Raw genomic sequence first — 17,265 nt, 5'->3', positions numbered from 1 at the left:
CAGGATTTAAGTGAGACTCAGAGTCTCCTAACATAATATTCAAAATGTCTGTGATATAATCTAAACTTAATTGACATGCAAAGAACCAGGAAAATCTCAACTTTTAGAGAAAAGACACTCAACAGACACCAAAACATTCCATGCAAACACTAATCAAAAGAAAACAGGAGTGTCTGTATCAACACCAGATAGAGTGGACTTTGGAGCAAAGGAAATTTCCGGGAATTAAGAAAGATATTACCCACGATAAAAGAGTCAATTCACCAAGAAGACATAGCAGTCCTAAAAGTGTGTGCATCTAACACAGAGCTTCAAAATACATAAAGCAGAAACTAATTAGTAGAAGTGAAAGGGCAAACAGACAAATTTATGGTTATAGTTGGAGACTTTAACACCCCTCTAAGTAAACCAGGGAACACACGGAAAATCACTGAGGACACGGAAGAACTGAATGACATCATGAACCGTCGGGATCGACATGACTTCTATAGAACCCTGCACCCAACAGCAGCAGAATGCACATTCTTTTCCAGTGCACAGGGGACATGCAGACAGACCACATCCTGGGCCATAAAACAAACCTTCACAATTTCTAAAGAATTGGAATTATACAGGGTATGTTCCGTGATCATAATAGGATTAAACCAGAAGGCAATAACAAAGATAGGGGTAAAAAGTATGGGCACTTGGGAAGTAGACAATACATTTCTAAATAATCCATAACTCAAAGAGGAAGCCTCAGGAAGAAATAGAGGATGTTTTGGACTGAACAAAAATGAAAATACATCAAAAGGTGGAGGGTGCAGCTGATGAGTGCTTCCAGGGAAATTGATAGCATCAGGTGCTTGTATTAGTACAGAAGAATGGTCTCCATTCAGTAATCTTATCTTCCACATGTAGGAGCAAGAGAAAGAAGAACAAACTAACCCTAAAACCAGCAGAAGAAAGTGGTAATAAAGATAAAGAGCAGAAACCAATGAAATTGAAAACAGAACAGTACAGAGACAATAGAGAACAAAACTAGAGAAAATCAATGAAACCAAAAGTGGATTCTTTGAAAAGATCAATAAAATTGATAAATGTCCAGAAAGAGCTACAACAAGAGAGGACTCAAATTGCTGATGTTAGGAGTGGAAGAAGGACCATCACTGCTGGCCCCACAGGCATCAAAAGGACAGTAAAGGAACACTGTGAGCAACTCTGTGCCTATAAATTTGGCAATTTAGATGAAATGGATCAATTTATCTTAAACCAGAGATTATCAAAACTCACCCAGGATGAAGTAGACAAACTGAGTAGTCCTATGACTATTACAGAAGCTGAATTTGTGGTTAAAACACTTTTGAGAAAGCAATATCCAGGCCTATTCACTCTGAATTCTACCAAACGACTTAAAGAAGAAAGAAGAGCAGTTTTATTCAATCTCTCCCAGGAAATAGAAGGATGGGAACAATTCCTAATTCACATAATGGGGCCTGTACTATCCCGGGAGATAACAAAATTAGAGAGAGACAGCATAAGAAGACCATGGACACATGTCCCTCATGGACATGGCTGCAGAATCATCAACAGAACACTCATAAATTGAATCCAACAATATGGAAAGAAGACAACACCATGACCAAGTGGGGGTTTGTCCGAGAAATGCAAGGCTGTTTTTGTTTTAAAAATTAATAAATATAATTCACCATAGTAGAGCCTGAAGAAGGTAAACTGTATAATCATAGCAATTGACACACACAAGGCATTTGACAAAATTCAACATTGATTTATGATAAAAAAAACTGTGAGCAAACTAGGAGAAGAGAAGCCCCTCCTTCTGCTCGGGGGCATCCACACAAACCCGTCAGTGAGCATCCTACTGAGTGGTGAGAGGTGGGGTGCCGTCCCCCTAAGATCAGGGACAAGTGAGGGATGTCCACTCAGCATCCAGAATCTTGTTCAGCATCGTACCCGAAGTCCTAGCCAGGGCACGAAGGCAAGAAGACAAAATAAAAGACACACAGATTGGAAAGGGAGAAACAGAACTGTACTTGTTTGCAGATACCATTGTTGTTTGTGTGGAAAATCCCCAGGGATCTACAAAAAAACCCTGCTAGAATAAATTAGTGACTTTATTGAGGTTGTGGGAGACAACAGGAGATCAAGATAGAAGAATCATTCATTTCTGTGTGTTAGCAATGAAAAGTTGACAAGCAAAATAAAAAAAAAAAGCAATATTACTTACAAAGCCCTTTCCCTCAACGAGATAAATCTAATAACAGGGTGTTTACGGGGTCTGTCTGCTGTGAACTGTAGCACGTTCCTTTTGCTGCATGTCACTATTCTTGTCGTGGTTACTCATGGTCTTGGGTGAGATCACAGAGGACCTACGTAACTGGCGAGACACGACATCTTTATGGATGGGAAGATCCAATATGATAAAGATATAAATTCGCCCCTAATTCATCTATAGATAATGTAATTTCAATCAAAATCCCAGCAGGGTTTTTTTTTTTTTTTTTGTCTACATATAGAAAAACTGATCCTAAAATTTATACAGAAAGGCACAGGAATTAGAAGAGTCCAAAGAATTTTGACCAGAGCAGTGAAGTTGGAGGAATCACACCCCCGTTTGACATTTAGAGTAAAGCTTCCGCAGCCCCTGTAAAGGGCTGTGTGAGGGATTGGCATGTAAGTCAGGGGAACAGAACAGAGAGTCTAGAAGTAAACCACAGTGTCCTATAGAATGAACTCCACACACACCACATGACCCAGCAGTCCTGGTCCCGGAGACATGAAGACTTAGGTTCACACAGAAACATGTGCCCCAGGGTTTGTAACCACCCGCACTGAAAAGAGCCCAAAAGTTGCTTAAACGTGTGAATGCATGAATAAACCGTGCACGTTGTACCATAGAATGCCGCTCAGCAGGAAAAGGAACCGACGACTGATATGTCCTACTGCTTGGATGAGTCTCATCAGCATTGTGTGGAGTGCAGGAAGCCAGGCTCAAAAATGATCTGTCATATGGTTCCATGTATATGACATCCTGGAAAGACCAGGCTGCCGTGTTGGAGGGCAGTTCAGTGATGGTGGGGCCGGGCGGGGGCAGCACGAGGGAGCGTTTGGGTGATGCACTGCTCTGCGCCCCGATTGTGGTTGTGGTTACATGTGTTAAACAGAATGATACACCCACATTTGAAAGGTCAGTTTTACATAGGTTTGTTTAAAAACACAGGCAGACCTGGAGAAATGGGATTTCTGCTTGTGTAAGAGTCTTCCCTGCTAATGTGGTCTTCTGGGATGTTAATGCCACGGCTGACTGTTTCTGCTCAAGAAGTGACTTGATTATAATCTAAACACACGAGGCTTCAGCCGTCCCTGGGTTGACGTCGACTTTGGGCTGGGGGACCCATTTCTGGCTATAACACAGGGGCACTGGTGAAGGGAGGTGGCTGCCATTGTTCTCACTGTGTCAACCGTAGGTGAAGCAGGTGGAGTCGGGGACCATCCAGTTCCAGTACTCGCTGAGCCCCGAGGGACACCTGGACACAGCCACGGGGCTCGTCCACAGCCCTGAGGCAGAGCGGCAGCCTTCCAGGAGGCCACCCACATCCCCTGCAAGTAAGTGTTTGCAGAGAACTGACTTTTCGAGCGCATGGCATGACTTTAACTGTTCCTGAGGAAAAATACTTAGTCCAGTATGATAACATTTATTCGGTAATTGCCACAGATGGCTTTAATTTGGGTTCGTTGGCTGAGCTTTTGCTTAATATGGAGGTAGAGAGTTGGACGGTGCCAGAGTGTGGCCCGGCACCCTGTCACCTGTTTCTCACAGCCCTCTGACCTAAGGCCTGTGGAAGGCTCTGCCGGTGACACTCAATGGGGCAGGTAGCATGGGGCCCTGCAGATGTGGGCTCGAGAGTTAGAGCGTGGCCAAGAGCCACGGGCTGCCGTCTCTGGGGCTGTTAATGTGCCGGCCATTTGTTGTTCTGGAAAGTTGCTTTCTACTCCCTGGAAGCGCTGTCCGGGAGTGGGGTGTCTGATCTCAGCTTGTGGCTTTGAGAAAGGGAGCGAGGGATACCAGCAGAGCGACGTCCTTCCTGGGGGCAGTGACGTGTCCGCGTGGGTGCGGGTAGCGAAGGAGCGATGGCTGCTGGGCTTGTGTCTGGCTGGCTCAGCGCCGCTTGGCCTCCGCCCAAGGACCCCTGAGCCAGCGTCTGACTGAGAAGCCCAACTGTCAGGCCCCCGCAGGGGTTTCGTCAGAGGGGTGTTGAAGAAGTTCACTCTGCAGGGCACTGAGCCCTGGGCCGAGGCTTCTAGAGATTGCTCCAGCTGAAAGAATGTTCTAGATCATAGGAGTTTCATCTCTTAGAAAGTTAGGAAGGTAGGGAATGAACAAATGTGTAAGCCTGCAGAGGGGAGCTTAGTCCTGGTCCGTCTTCCCGATGGACGCTGCTCGTCTCCAGGGAGGACCTGCCGGTGTCTTGGCTGCAGGCGCTGGAGCAGAGGCACTGGTGGGACTCGTTTGGGACTGATTTTTTATGAGTTGAGATTCTAGTTTATGGAAACTGGTCTTGTTGAATTTAATTTGACAATTGGTGGAAGCAGTCCACTTATTTCTTTGGCCTAGACCTTGACACAGTGGCCACTGTCTTCATGGTCTTCCAGGGTTTTCTGAGATACCTGAATGTATTCAGGTGCCAGACAAATAGTCCGTTGCTTTGGGACAAACCACATCATTAAGCATTTTCCTACTTCTCAAAAAGGCAGCGCATTTGATGGTTTTAGTTGTTCTTTCAGTTTTTGAATATCATGCTCACCAGCTTGTTCCCAGGATTTCCGTTTACCACCAGAGTGTCTACTGATAACCAGTCTTTAACGTCCGCGGCCCCACTGGCCGTGGGGCTGTTGCCAGGATATCCACTGGAGTCCCTGCAGTGGTGGGTGGCAGGCAGAGAGAGGAGGAGACGCAGGCCTCCCGCCGAGCAGGGCGCCCGACGCGGGGCTCGATCCCAGGACCCTGGGACCGTGACCCGAGCCGAAGGCAGACGCTTAACCACTGAGCCACCCAGGCGCCCCCATTAATTGAGTTTTTGCTTGGGATTCACGGAGATTCTTGGATCTCTGGGTTTATAGTTTTCATCACATTTGGAAAAATTTTTCATCCCATCCTTCAGTTTCCGCGTTCTCCCTCCTCTGCAGCCCCCGTCACACAAACGTCAGGCCTCTGGAAGTCCTGCTGCACGCAGCTCGCGGCGCTCTGTTCCTCGCACTGCTCTTGCTTTCTGCACTGGAGACGGTTTCTGTTGCCGTGTCTTCAGGGCCGCTCTCCTCTCTTCTGCGGCGTCTGGTCTCCCGTGCACGCCAGCCAGGCTGCTTCTCGTCACAGATGCCGTTGTTTCATCCCAGGAAGTTCTGTCTGGGTCCGTTTTACATCTTCCCTGTCTTCATAGGGCATGTTCAGTGTGTCCTCTAGCTTTCTGAACACATGAAATGTAGGTTGTAACTCCTTTAATATCATTGTTTGTGAATTCTGATAATCTTTGTTAGTTCTAGCTCAGTTTTTACTTATTTATTTTTTTTGAGAGAAGGAGAGAGAGTGAGTGGTGAGGGCAGAGGGAGAGAGAATCTCAAGCAGACTCTGCACTGGGCGTGGAGCCTGATGCGGGGCTCGATCTCATGACCCTGAGCTCGTGACCTGAGCCAAAACCAAGAGTCAGACACTTAACTGACTGAGACACCAGGTGCCCCAATTCTCGCTCAGTTTTGATTGGGTAATTTTTATCCTAATTTGGGTTGTATTTTTCTGCTTCTCTGCTCTCAGTATTTTTTATTGGATTACAGATGTTGTGAATTTTCCTTTATCAAATGCTAAATACTTTTGTATTTGATAAATACTCTTGAGCTTTGGGAACAGTTTGATCCTTTTGGATCTTGCCCTTAAGATTTGTTGGATGGGGGGCGCCTGGGTGGCTCAGTCGGTTAAGCGTCTGCCTTTGGCTCAGGTCATGATCCTGGGGTCCTGGGATCGAGCCCTGTGTCCGGCTCCCTGCTCAGCGGAGAGCCTGCTTCTCCCTCTCCGTCTGTCTGCCACTCTGCCTACTTGTGCTCTCTATCTCTCTGTCAAATAAATGAATAAAATCTTAAAAAAAAAAAAGATTTGTTAGATGGGACCAGATCAGCTTTTAGTCCCCACTGACAAGACCCCTTTGTGTACACCTCTACCTGACATCTCCCGAATTACGAGGTTTTCCATTCTGGCCTGCGCAGTGGGCGTGTTTCTGGCTTCCTATAAGCACTAGGGACTGTTCCAGTGGCTCTTGCCCCAGCATTGGGTACTTTCCTGATCAGTCATCTGCTGGATCCTAGAGGGGACCCTCTGTAAATGAACAGAGCTCCCTTTCTGTTCACCTTGTCCTGTCTGGTGCTTGGCCCTGCACACTGGAGCTTCCTCAGTCTTGGACCCCCAGCTCTGTCTTCTCCATCAGGGGTCCCCTGTGCCCCATCTCCCTGCACCGTGACCGGAGACGCACTAACTGCTGTAAGCTGGGGCAGTTGCAGGGCTCCCTTCTTTTGTTTCCTGCCCCTCGGGATCACTGTCCTTTGTTGCCTGACTTCTATTGTCTTGAAACCTGTTGTTTCATATATTTTGTCAGCTTAAAAAATTTTGTTTCAGATGCCTTTGTTTCTGGTCACTGTTTCTTGACTCCATGTTGGCCAGAAGTAGACGTCTTTGCCTGCTGTTCATGGTTTCTGGGCTGCTCAAGTCCTCCACCCCAGGGCTGATAGTCCCGTGGTTCTGAAAGTTTTCCTGGCTGCCTTGTGCTACCGTGATTCACTAGACATGCTCTGTGTTTTCGTGACTTTGAGTCGGGCTCATGCTCTCTGCTGGAGCGTATCTCTCCTGTGCACTGCATTTATTTTACTTTGAGATGGATTCTTTTTTTTTTTTTAATTAAAAAATTGCATGGTTAAGAACAGCCAAGGCAGTTTTGAAGACGGAAAGCGGCTTCACCTTCCCTGATTTGCAGATTAGTATAGAGTTACAGTAATTAGAACAGTGTGGCATTGGGACAGAGATAGACAGATAAGAAGATGCAATAAAGAGTGTGATGGATGGACAAGTTATAGATGAGTGTGTGCTTTACTATTATTGTCGTAACAAATTACCATAAATGTAAAGTGGCTTAAAATAGTACGAACTTACTGTCATACAGTTCTGGAGGTGAGAAGTCCAAAATGGGTCTCACAGGCTGACGAAGAGGTCTTGGTGGGGCCGGTTCCTTCTGGAGGCTCCGGGGCAGACTCTGTCTTCTTTCCAGCCTCTAGCGGCTGCTGGATCCTTTGGCCCCTTCCTCCCTCTTCAGAGGCACCGGGCAGTTTCCAGATCTCTCTCTGACTCTGATCTCCTGCCTCCCTGTCACGTATAAGGACTGTTGTGATTGCGTTGGGCAGACCCGATCATCCAGGAGTCTCCCCGATGAGCAGCCGTTGTTACAGGCTGTGCAACATCATTACATTGACGGGTTCTGGGGATTTCTGGGGTGGGAGCATTGTTCTGCTTACCAGCAGGAGTAGGGAGGGACCAGTCACTTAACCGTGCGGGAATGACTGTCCATAAGGGACATATAAAATTAGATCCTAATTTCATATCATGTGCAAAAATAAATTTTAGGTGGATTATGAAACAAAACTCTAGAAGTGGTAGAAAACTCTAGAATTAGAAGATTAGAAAGAAGAAAGATTGTAGAAATAGCTGCTCCAAATCAATAAGAAATAACGAAAATGGGAAAGAAAAATGGGCAAAGCACATGAACAGGGGATTTCCATGGAAGAAGCCAGGGTGGCCAGTGAGCATGAGACAGGGCTCAGTGTCACTAGTGATTAGAGAAATGCACAATACAATGAGGGATCATTTCATTCCTCCCCCCCTCCCCACCACTGGGGAGATGTACTTGTCTTATAGCACGAGGTTCACGAGGATGCTCGTGGGGAAAGAGGGTCTTACCACGCCGGCAGGAATGCCATGCAGACAGATGCTTTGAGGAGCAGTTTCGTAATATTTAGTTCATACCCTGTGACTCAGAAGTGCTGTTTCTAGATGCCCGCAGAGACCAGCTGGTTCCTCAGTGCATGGTGGCCTGCCCACTCCCCCTGGGGGATGGAAAAACAAGCTGGTGTATTTGGACGACCAGATGCCGTACAGCAGTCAGAATGAACCAAGTAGATCTTTGCATGGCCTCAGGGATGAATCTTCAAGACCGTGTGTGGAGTGAAGACGGCAAGTTCTGGAAGGAAGTGTATGACGTGGCAGCCTTCAGTAACTTTGAGAACAGTCACGTGTATCGTTGACGGGTGTGTGTGTGCTGATGGGATGACCCTGGACCACTCGCTGGCTGTCTCTGTTTCTCAGTTTTCTCAGCTGTGAAATGGGATGCAGCAAAGGCCTGAGTAGGAAAAAACAAAACTTGAGAAACCTTAGAAAAAAAATTGGAGGATATTTTCATGACTTTGGGGTTAGGAAAGCTTGCTTTCTTTCTTTTTTTAAAAATTATTTTTTTATTTTTTATTTTTAGAGATTTTATTTATTTGAGAGAGAGTGAGTAAGCATGAGCGAGCATGAGCAGGGGGAGGGGCAGAGGGAGAGGGAGAAGCAGACTCCTCAATGAGCAGGGAGCCTGATGCAGGGCTTGATCCCAGGATCCTGGGATCATGACCTGAGCCAAAGGCAGATGCTTAACTGACTGAGCCACCCAGGCACCTAAAAGGAGATCCATTTTAAAAAGAAACAATAAGGGTGCCTGGGTGGCTCATTGGGCTCCTGGTTCAGTGGGGAGTCTGCTTGTCGCTCTGCCTCTGGCCCTCCCCCTCCCTCTGCTTGTGCTCACACACACACACACACACACACACACTGTCTCTCTCTCAAATAAAGAAAATCTTTTTTTTTCTTTTTTAAAGACAATAAACAAACTACCAAATATTTTAGGTAGCAAAAAGAAGAATGTACCACGCTGGTGCGAGATGTGGATACTGGGGAAGCTGCATATCTGGGGCAGGGAGTATATGGGAATTCTCTGTCCTTTCTGCTCAGTATTGCTATGAATATAAAACTGCTCTAAAAATAAATCCTATTTAAGAAAAGCAAGAGATAGAGGGAATGACTTGTGGGAAACTTAGTAGTTATGCCCATCTTGATTTGATTCACTTGTGTTCAGGATTTCTGTCTGTCTCCATAATTGAGCTTCCTCTGTGGCAGAGGTCAGCAGACTTCAAGGCCAGATAGTAAATATTTCAGCCTTTGTGGGCCGGATGCCCTACCGTAGCTCCTCTCCGGTGCTGTCTGGTGAAAGCCATACAAACGAGCTTGGCTATGTTACAATAAGAGTTCATTCACAAACACAGGTTGTGGGCTGAATCTGACGGGTGGGCCGTAACGGGCGGATCCCTGATCTATAGCTTTCTTTTTTGTCATGTCTTTATCAGGTTTTTGTATTTGGAGTGTGCTAGTTTTGCAAAATGAGTGTTTAGTTAGGGCTCTCTAGAGAAACAGAACCAGTGGGCTATCCATGTAGGAAGAGATTTATTATAAGAAGTTGGCTCACACCATCCGTGGTGGCTGAGAAGAGGCTCAGGAAAGCTGCTGGTGTAATTAGTCCGAGCCCAGAGGCCTGAGAGCCAGGGAAACCCACTGTGCAGATTTCGGTCTGGTTCTGAAGGCCTGAGAAGCAGGAGCATGGTGGGCAGGAGAAGATGGGTGTCCCAGCTCCATAGTCAGGCAGGAGGGGCCCAGTTTCTCCTTCTTCCACTCCTTGGTTTTATTCAAGCCCTCATCATCCCACAGATGGGATGATGCCCACCCACACTGGGGAGGGCAGACCGCTTCCCTCAGTCGGTCTATTCAAATAGTAATTTCATCTGGAATCACCTTCACAGAGACACTCAGAATGATGGTCGGCCACATATCTGGGCCCCTGTGATCCATCTCGTCTACTCGACACAAAAAATTCATCATCACAATGAGTTACGATGCTTTCTATCTTTTTCTGGGCTTTAAAATAGTTTCAACAGAAGGCAGGACCTGTTTCTTGAAGGTTTGATAAAACTTACCTATAGAGCCATCAGGAACTTAGTGCCTTTGGAAACGATTTTCGGACAATGTTAATCTTTTTTTTTTTTAAATTTTTTATTGTTATGTTAATGACCATACATTACATCATTAGTTTTTGATGTAATGTTCCATGATTCATTGTTTGTGCATAACACCCAGTGCTCCATGCAGAACGTGCCCTCCTCAATACCCACCACCAGGCTAACCCGTCCTCCCATCCCCCTCCCCTCTAGAACCCTGTTTGTTTTTCAGAGTCCATCGTCTCTCATGGTTCGTCTCCCCCTCCGATTTCCCCCCCTTCATTCTTCCCCTCCCGCTACCTTCTTCTTCTTCTTTTTTTTTTCTTAACATATATTGCATTATTTGTTTCAGAGGTACAGATCTGAGATTCAACAGTCTTGCACAATTCACAGCGCTCACCAGAGCACATACCCTCCCCAGTGTCTGTCACCCAGCCACCCCATCCCTCCCACCCCACCCCCCACTCCAGCAACCCTCAGTTTGTTTCCTAAATTAAGAATTCCTCATATCAGTGAGGTCATATGATACATGTCTTTCTCTGATTGACTTATTTCGCTCAGCATAACACCCTCCAGTTCCATCCATGTGGTTGCAAATGGCAAGATCTCATTCCTTTTGATGGCTGCATAATATTCCACAGACAATGTTAATCTTGAAAACAACCAAGGTTATTGAGCAGCAATTGGATTTATTCCAGAATAGCAGAGGAATTGCAAATGGGGATGTGCAGACCATGGTGAAAGCTAGGCCAGTCCCGAGAGCAGAGGAGAGCGACGGCCCGCTCATAGAGGGAAGGAGGAGGCTGGGAGGGGTGGTTTTGAGCAGAAGTTCACTGGAGTAAAAGAGAGCTCTGAGTGGCGGCTTCTCATGGGCTGCAGGTTCCTGCTGGTCCCCAGGCACGGCCAGGTGGGGGTGGGGGCACCCTGCCGACCCCCGCTCCATCCCCCATCTCGTTGGGGTTTCCTTGGCTCGTTTCCACAACCTTTAGGTTTCTGTTATGGTTTATGGCTCTATTTAGGTTTTCCATCTCAGCTCATGTTAACTTTGGGGATACATAGTCTTGTAGACAAATGGTTAATTTCATTTAGTTTACTAAGATCCTGAGATAAACTTGTATCTAACATAAAAATCCTAATTTCTATCTCTGTGTAGGTTCCCTTTGTCATCCCTGATCTTTTGGCGAGTCTCTCCTTCTCTCGGTCAGACTTATCAGAGGTGTTTCCCTTTCATCCTCTGTAAGGAATCAGCTTTTGGTTTCCTTTATTGGTTCTCATGCTGTTTTGAAGTTTCTGATTGTATCTTTAATTTTAATCTAATTAATTATAATTTAATTTTATATGAGTTTGCCTTTATTAATCCCCTCCTCTTTTTTTTTTTTAAAGTTTTAAAGAAGTTGAATGTTTAGCATATTTCCATTTGTCTGTTTATGAAAACATCTAAGGTCTTGTGGTTTCCTTCCAAGTACCTCTTTGACTCTATTTCAGATTTTTGACCTGTGGTGTTATTTCCTAAATTATTGGTTTCAATTTCTATTTCCCTTTGACCTTGAATTTAGAAGTGAAAAAAAATAGTCTCGCGTTAAGGTATCCACACTGAACTTGTCTTGCTTGTCTTCAGAGCCCCGAGCAGGCATCTCCCTGGTGAGCGTGTACTTTCACCGCCCACAGCTCTTTGGAGATCCGTTGTTTATTTCATCCTGTTGTTGGTTCCGGGGTCTCCTCCTCCCCCCGCTGCCCTTGGACTGAATCAGTCCGGTTTGCCATGGTGACAGATAATCCCCAGATCTCACCAGTTTAAAACACAAAGGTTTGTCTCCTGCTGTCCCTCCCCATCCGTCAAAGGTTGGTAGCAGCTCCGCCTGTTGTGGTCACAGATGGCAGGTGTCATCTGAGTTCCGCTGGCCACAGCGCCACAAAGAAAGGGACACGTCGGGGGAGCCTGCCCCACGGTCAGAGGCTCTGGCCTGGAAGTGACACACAGGACTCCTCTCGGCTCAGGAGTGGGAGCGAGCCAAGTGCCCACACCCAGTGGCAGGGGCTGGCAAGTGACCTGGACGGTGAAGAGGTGCAGATCTCTGTTGTGGGCATTTGCTCAACACTGAGCACTGTCCTAGGAGCATCTCACGAGTGGGGGCTGTGTGTCCTCCTCTTTTTGCCCCCCAGGGTCCTGGCCCAGGAAAGCACTCGGCACATGTTTGCAGAGCTGATGTAAGGCTTGGCTGCATCCTGGCACTCGAGTTCTGTCTGTCTGTCTCTCTGCCTCCCATACCCGGTCCCCTCACCATTGAGCTCTCTTCATTGTTGGCTTCCTTCCAGGAAGAGTTTCTCCCTATAGCGACCCCAGGAGCTCTGAGGTTACGTAACCTTGGGTAGTTTGTGTTCAGGGGTCCCATACAAGTCCTGAGATGGAGCCTCTTCCCTCTGCTGTGTCCCCGGCCTTTACCTGAGTGGTTAAGAGCTGGGAGGGTGCTGCTCTCGGAAGAGAGTGTGGAGTCAGGGTGGGGAAGGCAGTTGTGTCACCCATGGATCGAGGGCCTGACCTTGGGATTCCAAGTCCCAGGCCGTTCCCCGGCACACTGCTGCTTCTGCGTGTGGTGGTATCCCAGCTTTGGCCAGCTTTTCCTGCATTTCGAGATGTTCGAACCAGCGGATGTTAGCAGTCCCTGCCCCTCTGTGCTATGTGAGCAGGACAAGCACTGGGGAGTCCGGCCTGTCCCCCAGAAGCCCGCCCCCTCAAGCTCCACACGGGCAGCTGGGCAGAGTGGCGCCAGCGGAAGGCCAGACGTTCTTGGGCTCCGAGGCATGTTGAGGTTCAGGGGGAAGGGGGCCCCTCCCCACAGAGACAGCTCACTCTGGGCTCCAGCTCAGTCTCTGTGATGACCGGGTAAGGGTGTGTCTTCCCCTGCAGAGCTTGGCAGACAGGTCGCTGGGGGGTTCAGGATCTAGTACATGCGTCCTCCATTCCCCACCGCCTTTCGGGGGCCAGCAGGTCTGCACGGATGGAACCTGATTGCATTTGCTTTACTTAATCTGGATTTATCGCTGCGTTCATGTCACACCCATGTGATTGCTTTCATCCCAGGTTCACTTGTGTTTAACTGGTGATGGAAACTTTCCCTCCTTCAATATTTTACCAACTTACATGGTTCTGTTAGAAATCTTGATGACATGCGGCTGTCACGTTAAGTGAGGGACTTTGGCTCTCTGTCATGAATTATCTTTTTTATGTCCTCTGTAGAATTAACAAGGGAGCTGAGGCCCACTCCTCACCATCCGGGAGGGAGTGCACGGAGCCACTAGAGGGCACTCGGTCTTGGTTTTTTGAAACTTGGACTTTCCGCGATTTGAAAATCAGCTGTGGAAGGGATCTCGGGAAATATGTCATCACGGTGATTCTGGAATGCCCTGACTTAGGTTCTTGGCATGGTTGTGACCTTTCTTGTGTCAATGCTGTAGGGATGTCCAGCAGGAGGCTCCCTGCCCCCAGGGGTCATGTCACCCAGGCAGTCATACAGGAGAGGGTTTGAACCGCCCGGCAGGAGCCACGTGAATGGGCAGATGTAAAGGGATGTGTGCGCTCTCTTGGAGGCCGTTAGCGGTGGCTCAGAGCAGAGGTCTTGATGGGGAACAGGCCACTGCCGTGGCCAGCCCGTGAAGGTGACCCCCGCATCGGGCTTTGGTCACAGCGTTCCCCAGTCCTCTGGGGCCTGGTTAGCTGAGATAGGGCACCTTGCGCATCTTGGTTTTAGAGTACCGCCAGCGACAGGATGGACAGAACCATGACGCCTTTGTAGTGACACTCCCTTGTCAGCAGCAGGAACATGCATTTCTCCCATGTCCTCTCTGCTTAGGGAACATCTGGGTATGGTGCCAACTTGCATCCCTTGCACCAAAGAGCCCGGTCACTCGCATGGGTCCAGAGCGTAACTTCCCGGGTGCTGAAGTGCACGTTGGATCCTGGTGCTCACTTAGCAACACTCTGGCGACTGCTGACACGGGTGGCGGTGGAACCTCGGGACCTCTGAGTGTGCTCGGGACGCATGTCCCTCGCTGGCCCTGACTGCCCAGCCTGCTCGAGCAGCAGGTGGCCGCGGTGGTGGGGCTTGTGCAGCTGCAGGTGCGGACACTGTGGGCGGGCTTGGGCTCGCTCTTGTGCAAGTCCAGCCCCCCCGGCGGCAGCCCCCATGTGTGCTGGGCCCCCCAGGTGTCTCGTGCGCAGGAGCACCTCGGCCACCTGTGCTCTGCGCTCCTTCAGCACTGAGACCACAGCCACCCCGTCACTGAGCTGTCTGCCCCTTTATCTCTGCACAGATCGTGCTCATTTCCCCCATTTCCTGGGGTCTGAATCTTAGGGAGAATAACTTTTTACCCCCAAGTAAGTAGAATGAGGGCCTTTCAAATGGGTTTGCCATATGAATTCTTAAGTGTCTGAAGAACCATTAAATATTGATTAATGCTTTCTTTTCAAGGCCCAGTGGGACATTTATTTTCCCAGTTTTTCTTTAAATCATGGCGACTCTGTGTTTAGTGGTGATGACCCCTTCCTCTTTCCTGCCTTTTGGTGCCGGCTGTTCGCCCCATCCTGTAACATCGCCGACCCCTCCCTTCCAGTCCGAGGCCTGAGCCAAGCGGCCGCTGCCTCTGCTGGTGAAGGTCTGACCCCACAGCTAGACACAGGTGGGTTTGTGCTGCTGGACAGCGTTTTCCTCTGTGAACACCCCTCAGGCCTGTCTGCTGACTCCTTTCCTCAGTTTCCCCCCAGAATGCACAGCTGTGTTTGAGAAAAGCACTCCCAGGAAGACAGCTAGCATTTTGGGATAAAGGGCTTCGGCACTACCTGCTACCCAGGTCTGGCCCGTGGGTGGTGACGGACAGGAAGGTGGCTGCGCTGTGGGCCCCCCAGCGTTTCTAGGGGGGCTTCTGTTCCCTCCAGCCTGGCCTTCTGTTGACCTGTGTACTTGTTTCTGTATCTTTCTGTGGCCCCTGTCCAGTCCCCTCACCAGAGCCGCTGTCTGGGCAGTGTAGACGGCTCAGACTTGCGCGATCCTGCGTGGTGCGCCCTCCCGGCAGAGAAAGCACCCGGACACAGGTCTTTGTGTGACCCAGCGGGACGCGGACAGCCCAGATGTCGGTGACGGCAGTTTGGGCTTCTAGAAGCTGAATTGACAGAAGGGAGGCTTAGACCATTGAGCTTCTGTTGACTGCGATTTTCAGTGAGTTGAGGCTGACTGGGGAGCAACAGAGTGTCAGGGAAAATTAATCTTCAGACAGGTTGCAGACCTGCTGCAGCAGGAGCTGTGAGCTCCTTGGTCTCAAGCCGTCGGTGGGGACCCTGTCTGCATGGCACTTAGCCCTGGTGGCGGGGGAACCACGCATGTAGTCCCTTCCTGCTGTTCTCGGCACTGTCTCCGAGGTCAAGGCGGGACACGGCTTCCCGGGCTCTGTGGCCCGTGGGTTGCCCAGGGCGTGTGCCAAAGCCGTCGGTCCTCTCTGCGTTTCCGTGTTCTTCTGGAAACCAGAGCCCTGTGGCTCCCCAGCAAGGGGCACGTGTGGGGAGAGACTCCGGGGCCAGCGGCTGCTTAGGGTGTCTCCGTTGGCGTGGCCGAGCTGACCACTGTCACTGGTTTACCTTGTAATGATCATTAAATTAAAATTTAAGTTCTTTTTAATTCCACAAGCGATACACGGATATCCATGCTCACTCATGCGCATAAAGGGTGAAGCGACAGCCCCTTACCCTCGCCCCTGCCCTGTGAACTTCGGTGGATTTACCTATGCTCCTGTCTCCGCTATGCTTTTTCTTTTTTTTAAAGATTTTATTTATTTATTTGAGAGAGAGAATGAGAGAGAGAGCACGAGAGGGGGGAGGGTCAGAGGGAGAAGCAGACTCCCTGCCGAGCAGGGAGCCCGATGTGGGGCTCGATCCCAGGACCCTGGGATCATGACCTGAACCAAAGGCAGTCGCTCAACCGACTGAGCCACCCAGGAGCCCTGTTTTTTTATTTTTTAAAAGATTTTATTTATTGAGAGGGAGAGAGAAGGATAGCATGAGAGGGAGGAGGGTCAGAGGGAGAAGCAGACCCCCTGCTGAGCAGGGAGCCCGATGTGGGGCTCAATCCCAGGACCCTGGGATCATGACCTGAGCCGAAGGCAGTCGCTCAACTGACTGAGCCACCCAGGAGTCCCACTACGCTTTTTCTTTAAACTCTCTTCCCCTTTAACATGGATGAGCGGACACAGGCAGCTTGTCCGGTAACCTGCCTTTCCCACTCTCTAACTTCTCTTGGCAGCTTTTCCATGTCAGGACGCCCCGACGGCCTGGGGTGAGCACACACGATCAGAAAGCGTGAGGCCAGGTAGGTTGGGGGGGAGCCGGAGTGACAGCAGACGACCTCAGGTTCCATTCTCCCAGGCTGTGACCTGGGGGAGTGGCCCTTGCTCTTGCGTGCGCCCCAGGTCTTCTACACGCTGCTGAGTGATCGGACGGCCCAGCACCCGTGGCAACACCGGCCCCAGCCAGGGGGCAGACGGGCCAGGCCCTGACTGAGTTGGGCACCCCCGTGGCTCATGGGCGCCCCTCCCCCCCTCTGCTTCCCCCCAGGCCCGCCAGCGCCACAGCAGGGGCTCGCTGCCCTCCAGGACTCGCCTGTGGGACCAGGGGTAAGTCCAGCCCGAGAGGCCTGTTTCAGAATTCCAGAATCAGTTATTTAAAGGCCCCAGGGGCAGGACACTTCTCTGCATCTTAAAAACAGTGGTATCCTGTTTGCTTTGCTGAGGCTGGGGACCGGGGGGTGTGCTGGCTGTGTCCTGTCCCCGTCCTGTCCCGTCCCTGTCCCATCTCTGTCCCGTCCCTGTCTCATCCCCGTCCCGTCCCCGTCCCTTCCCTGTCCCCGTCCCATCCCTGTCCCGTCCCCGTCCCGTCCCGTCCCGTCCCGTCCCCTCCCCGTCCGTTCCCTCCCCATCCTGTCCCTGTCCCCATCCCGTCCCCGTCCCGTCCCTGTCCCATCCCCGTCCCATCCCCGTCCCTTCCCCGTCCCCTCCCCGTCCCGTCCCTGTCCCGTCCCCATCCCGTCCTGTCCCGTCCCCGTCCCATCCCCGTCCCATTCCCTCCCCGTCCCATCCCCGTCCCCTCCCCATCCCCGTCCCGTCCCG

General features: G+C 49.8%; 1 protein-coding gene across 2 annotated transcripts in view; it reads left to right on the top strand.

Annotated features, from left to right (window-relative positions):
- NPHP4 (nephrocystin 4) overlaps window positions 1-17,265 on the top strand; it is a 113,532-nt gene that overhangs the window by 54,223 nt on the left and 42,044 nt on the right. For both annotated transcript variants that reach the window (XM_044913854.1, XM_044913855.1), the window contains 2 exons: window positions 3,468-3,606; window positions 16,715-16,773. In XM_044913854.1, coding sequence (XP_044769789.1) covers window positions 3,468-3,606; window positions 16,715-16,773 — 198 coding nt within the window. The remainder of the gene's footprint in view (window positions 1-3,467; window positions 3,607-16,714; window positions 16,774-17,265) is intronic.

This window comes from Neomonachus schauinslandi, chromosome 4 (genome assembly GCF_002201575.2).
Source record: "Neomonachus schauinslandi chromosome 4, ASM220157v2, whole genome shotgun sequence".
In the NCBI taxonomy this organism is placed as follows: domain Eukaryota; kingdom Metazoa; phylum Chordata; class Mammalia; order Carnivora; family Phocidae; genus Neomonachus; species Neomonachus schauinslandi.
This window is presented reverse-complemented; position numbering and strand designations above follow the sequence as displayed.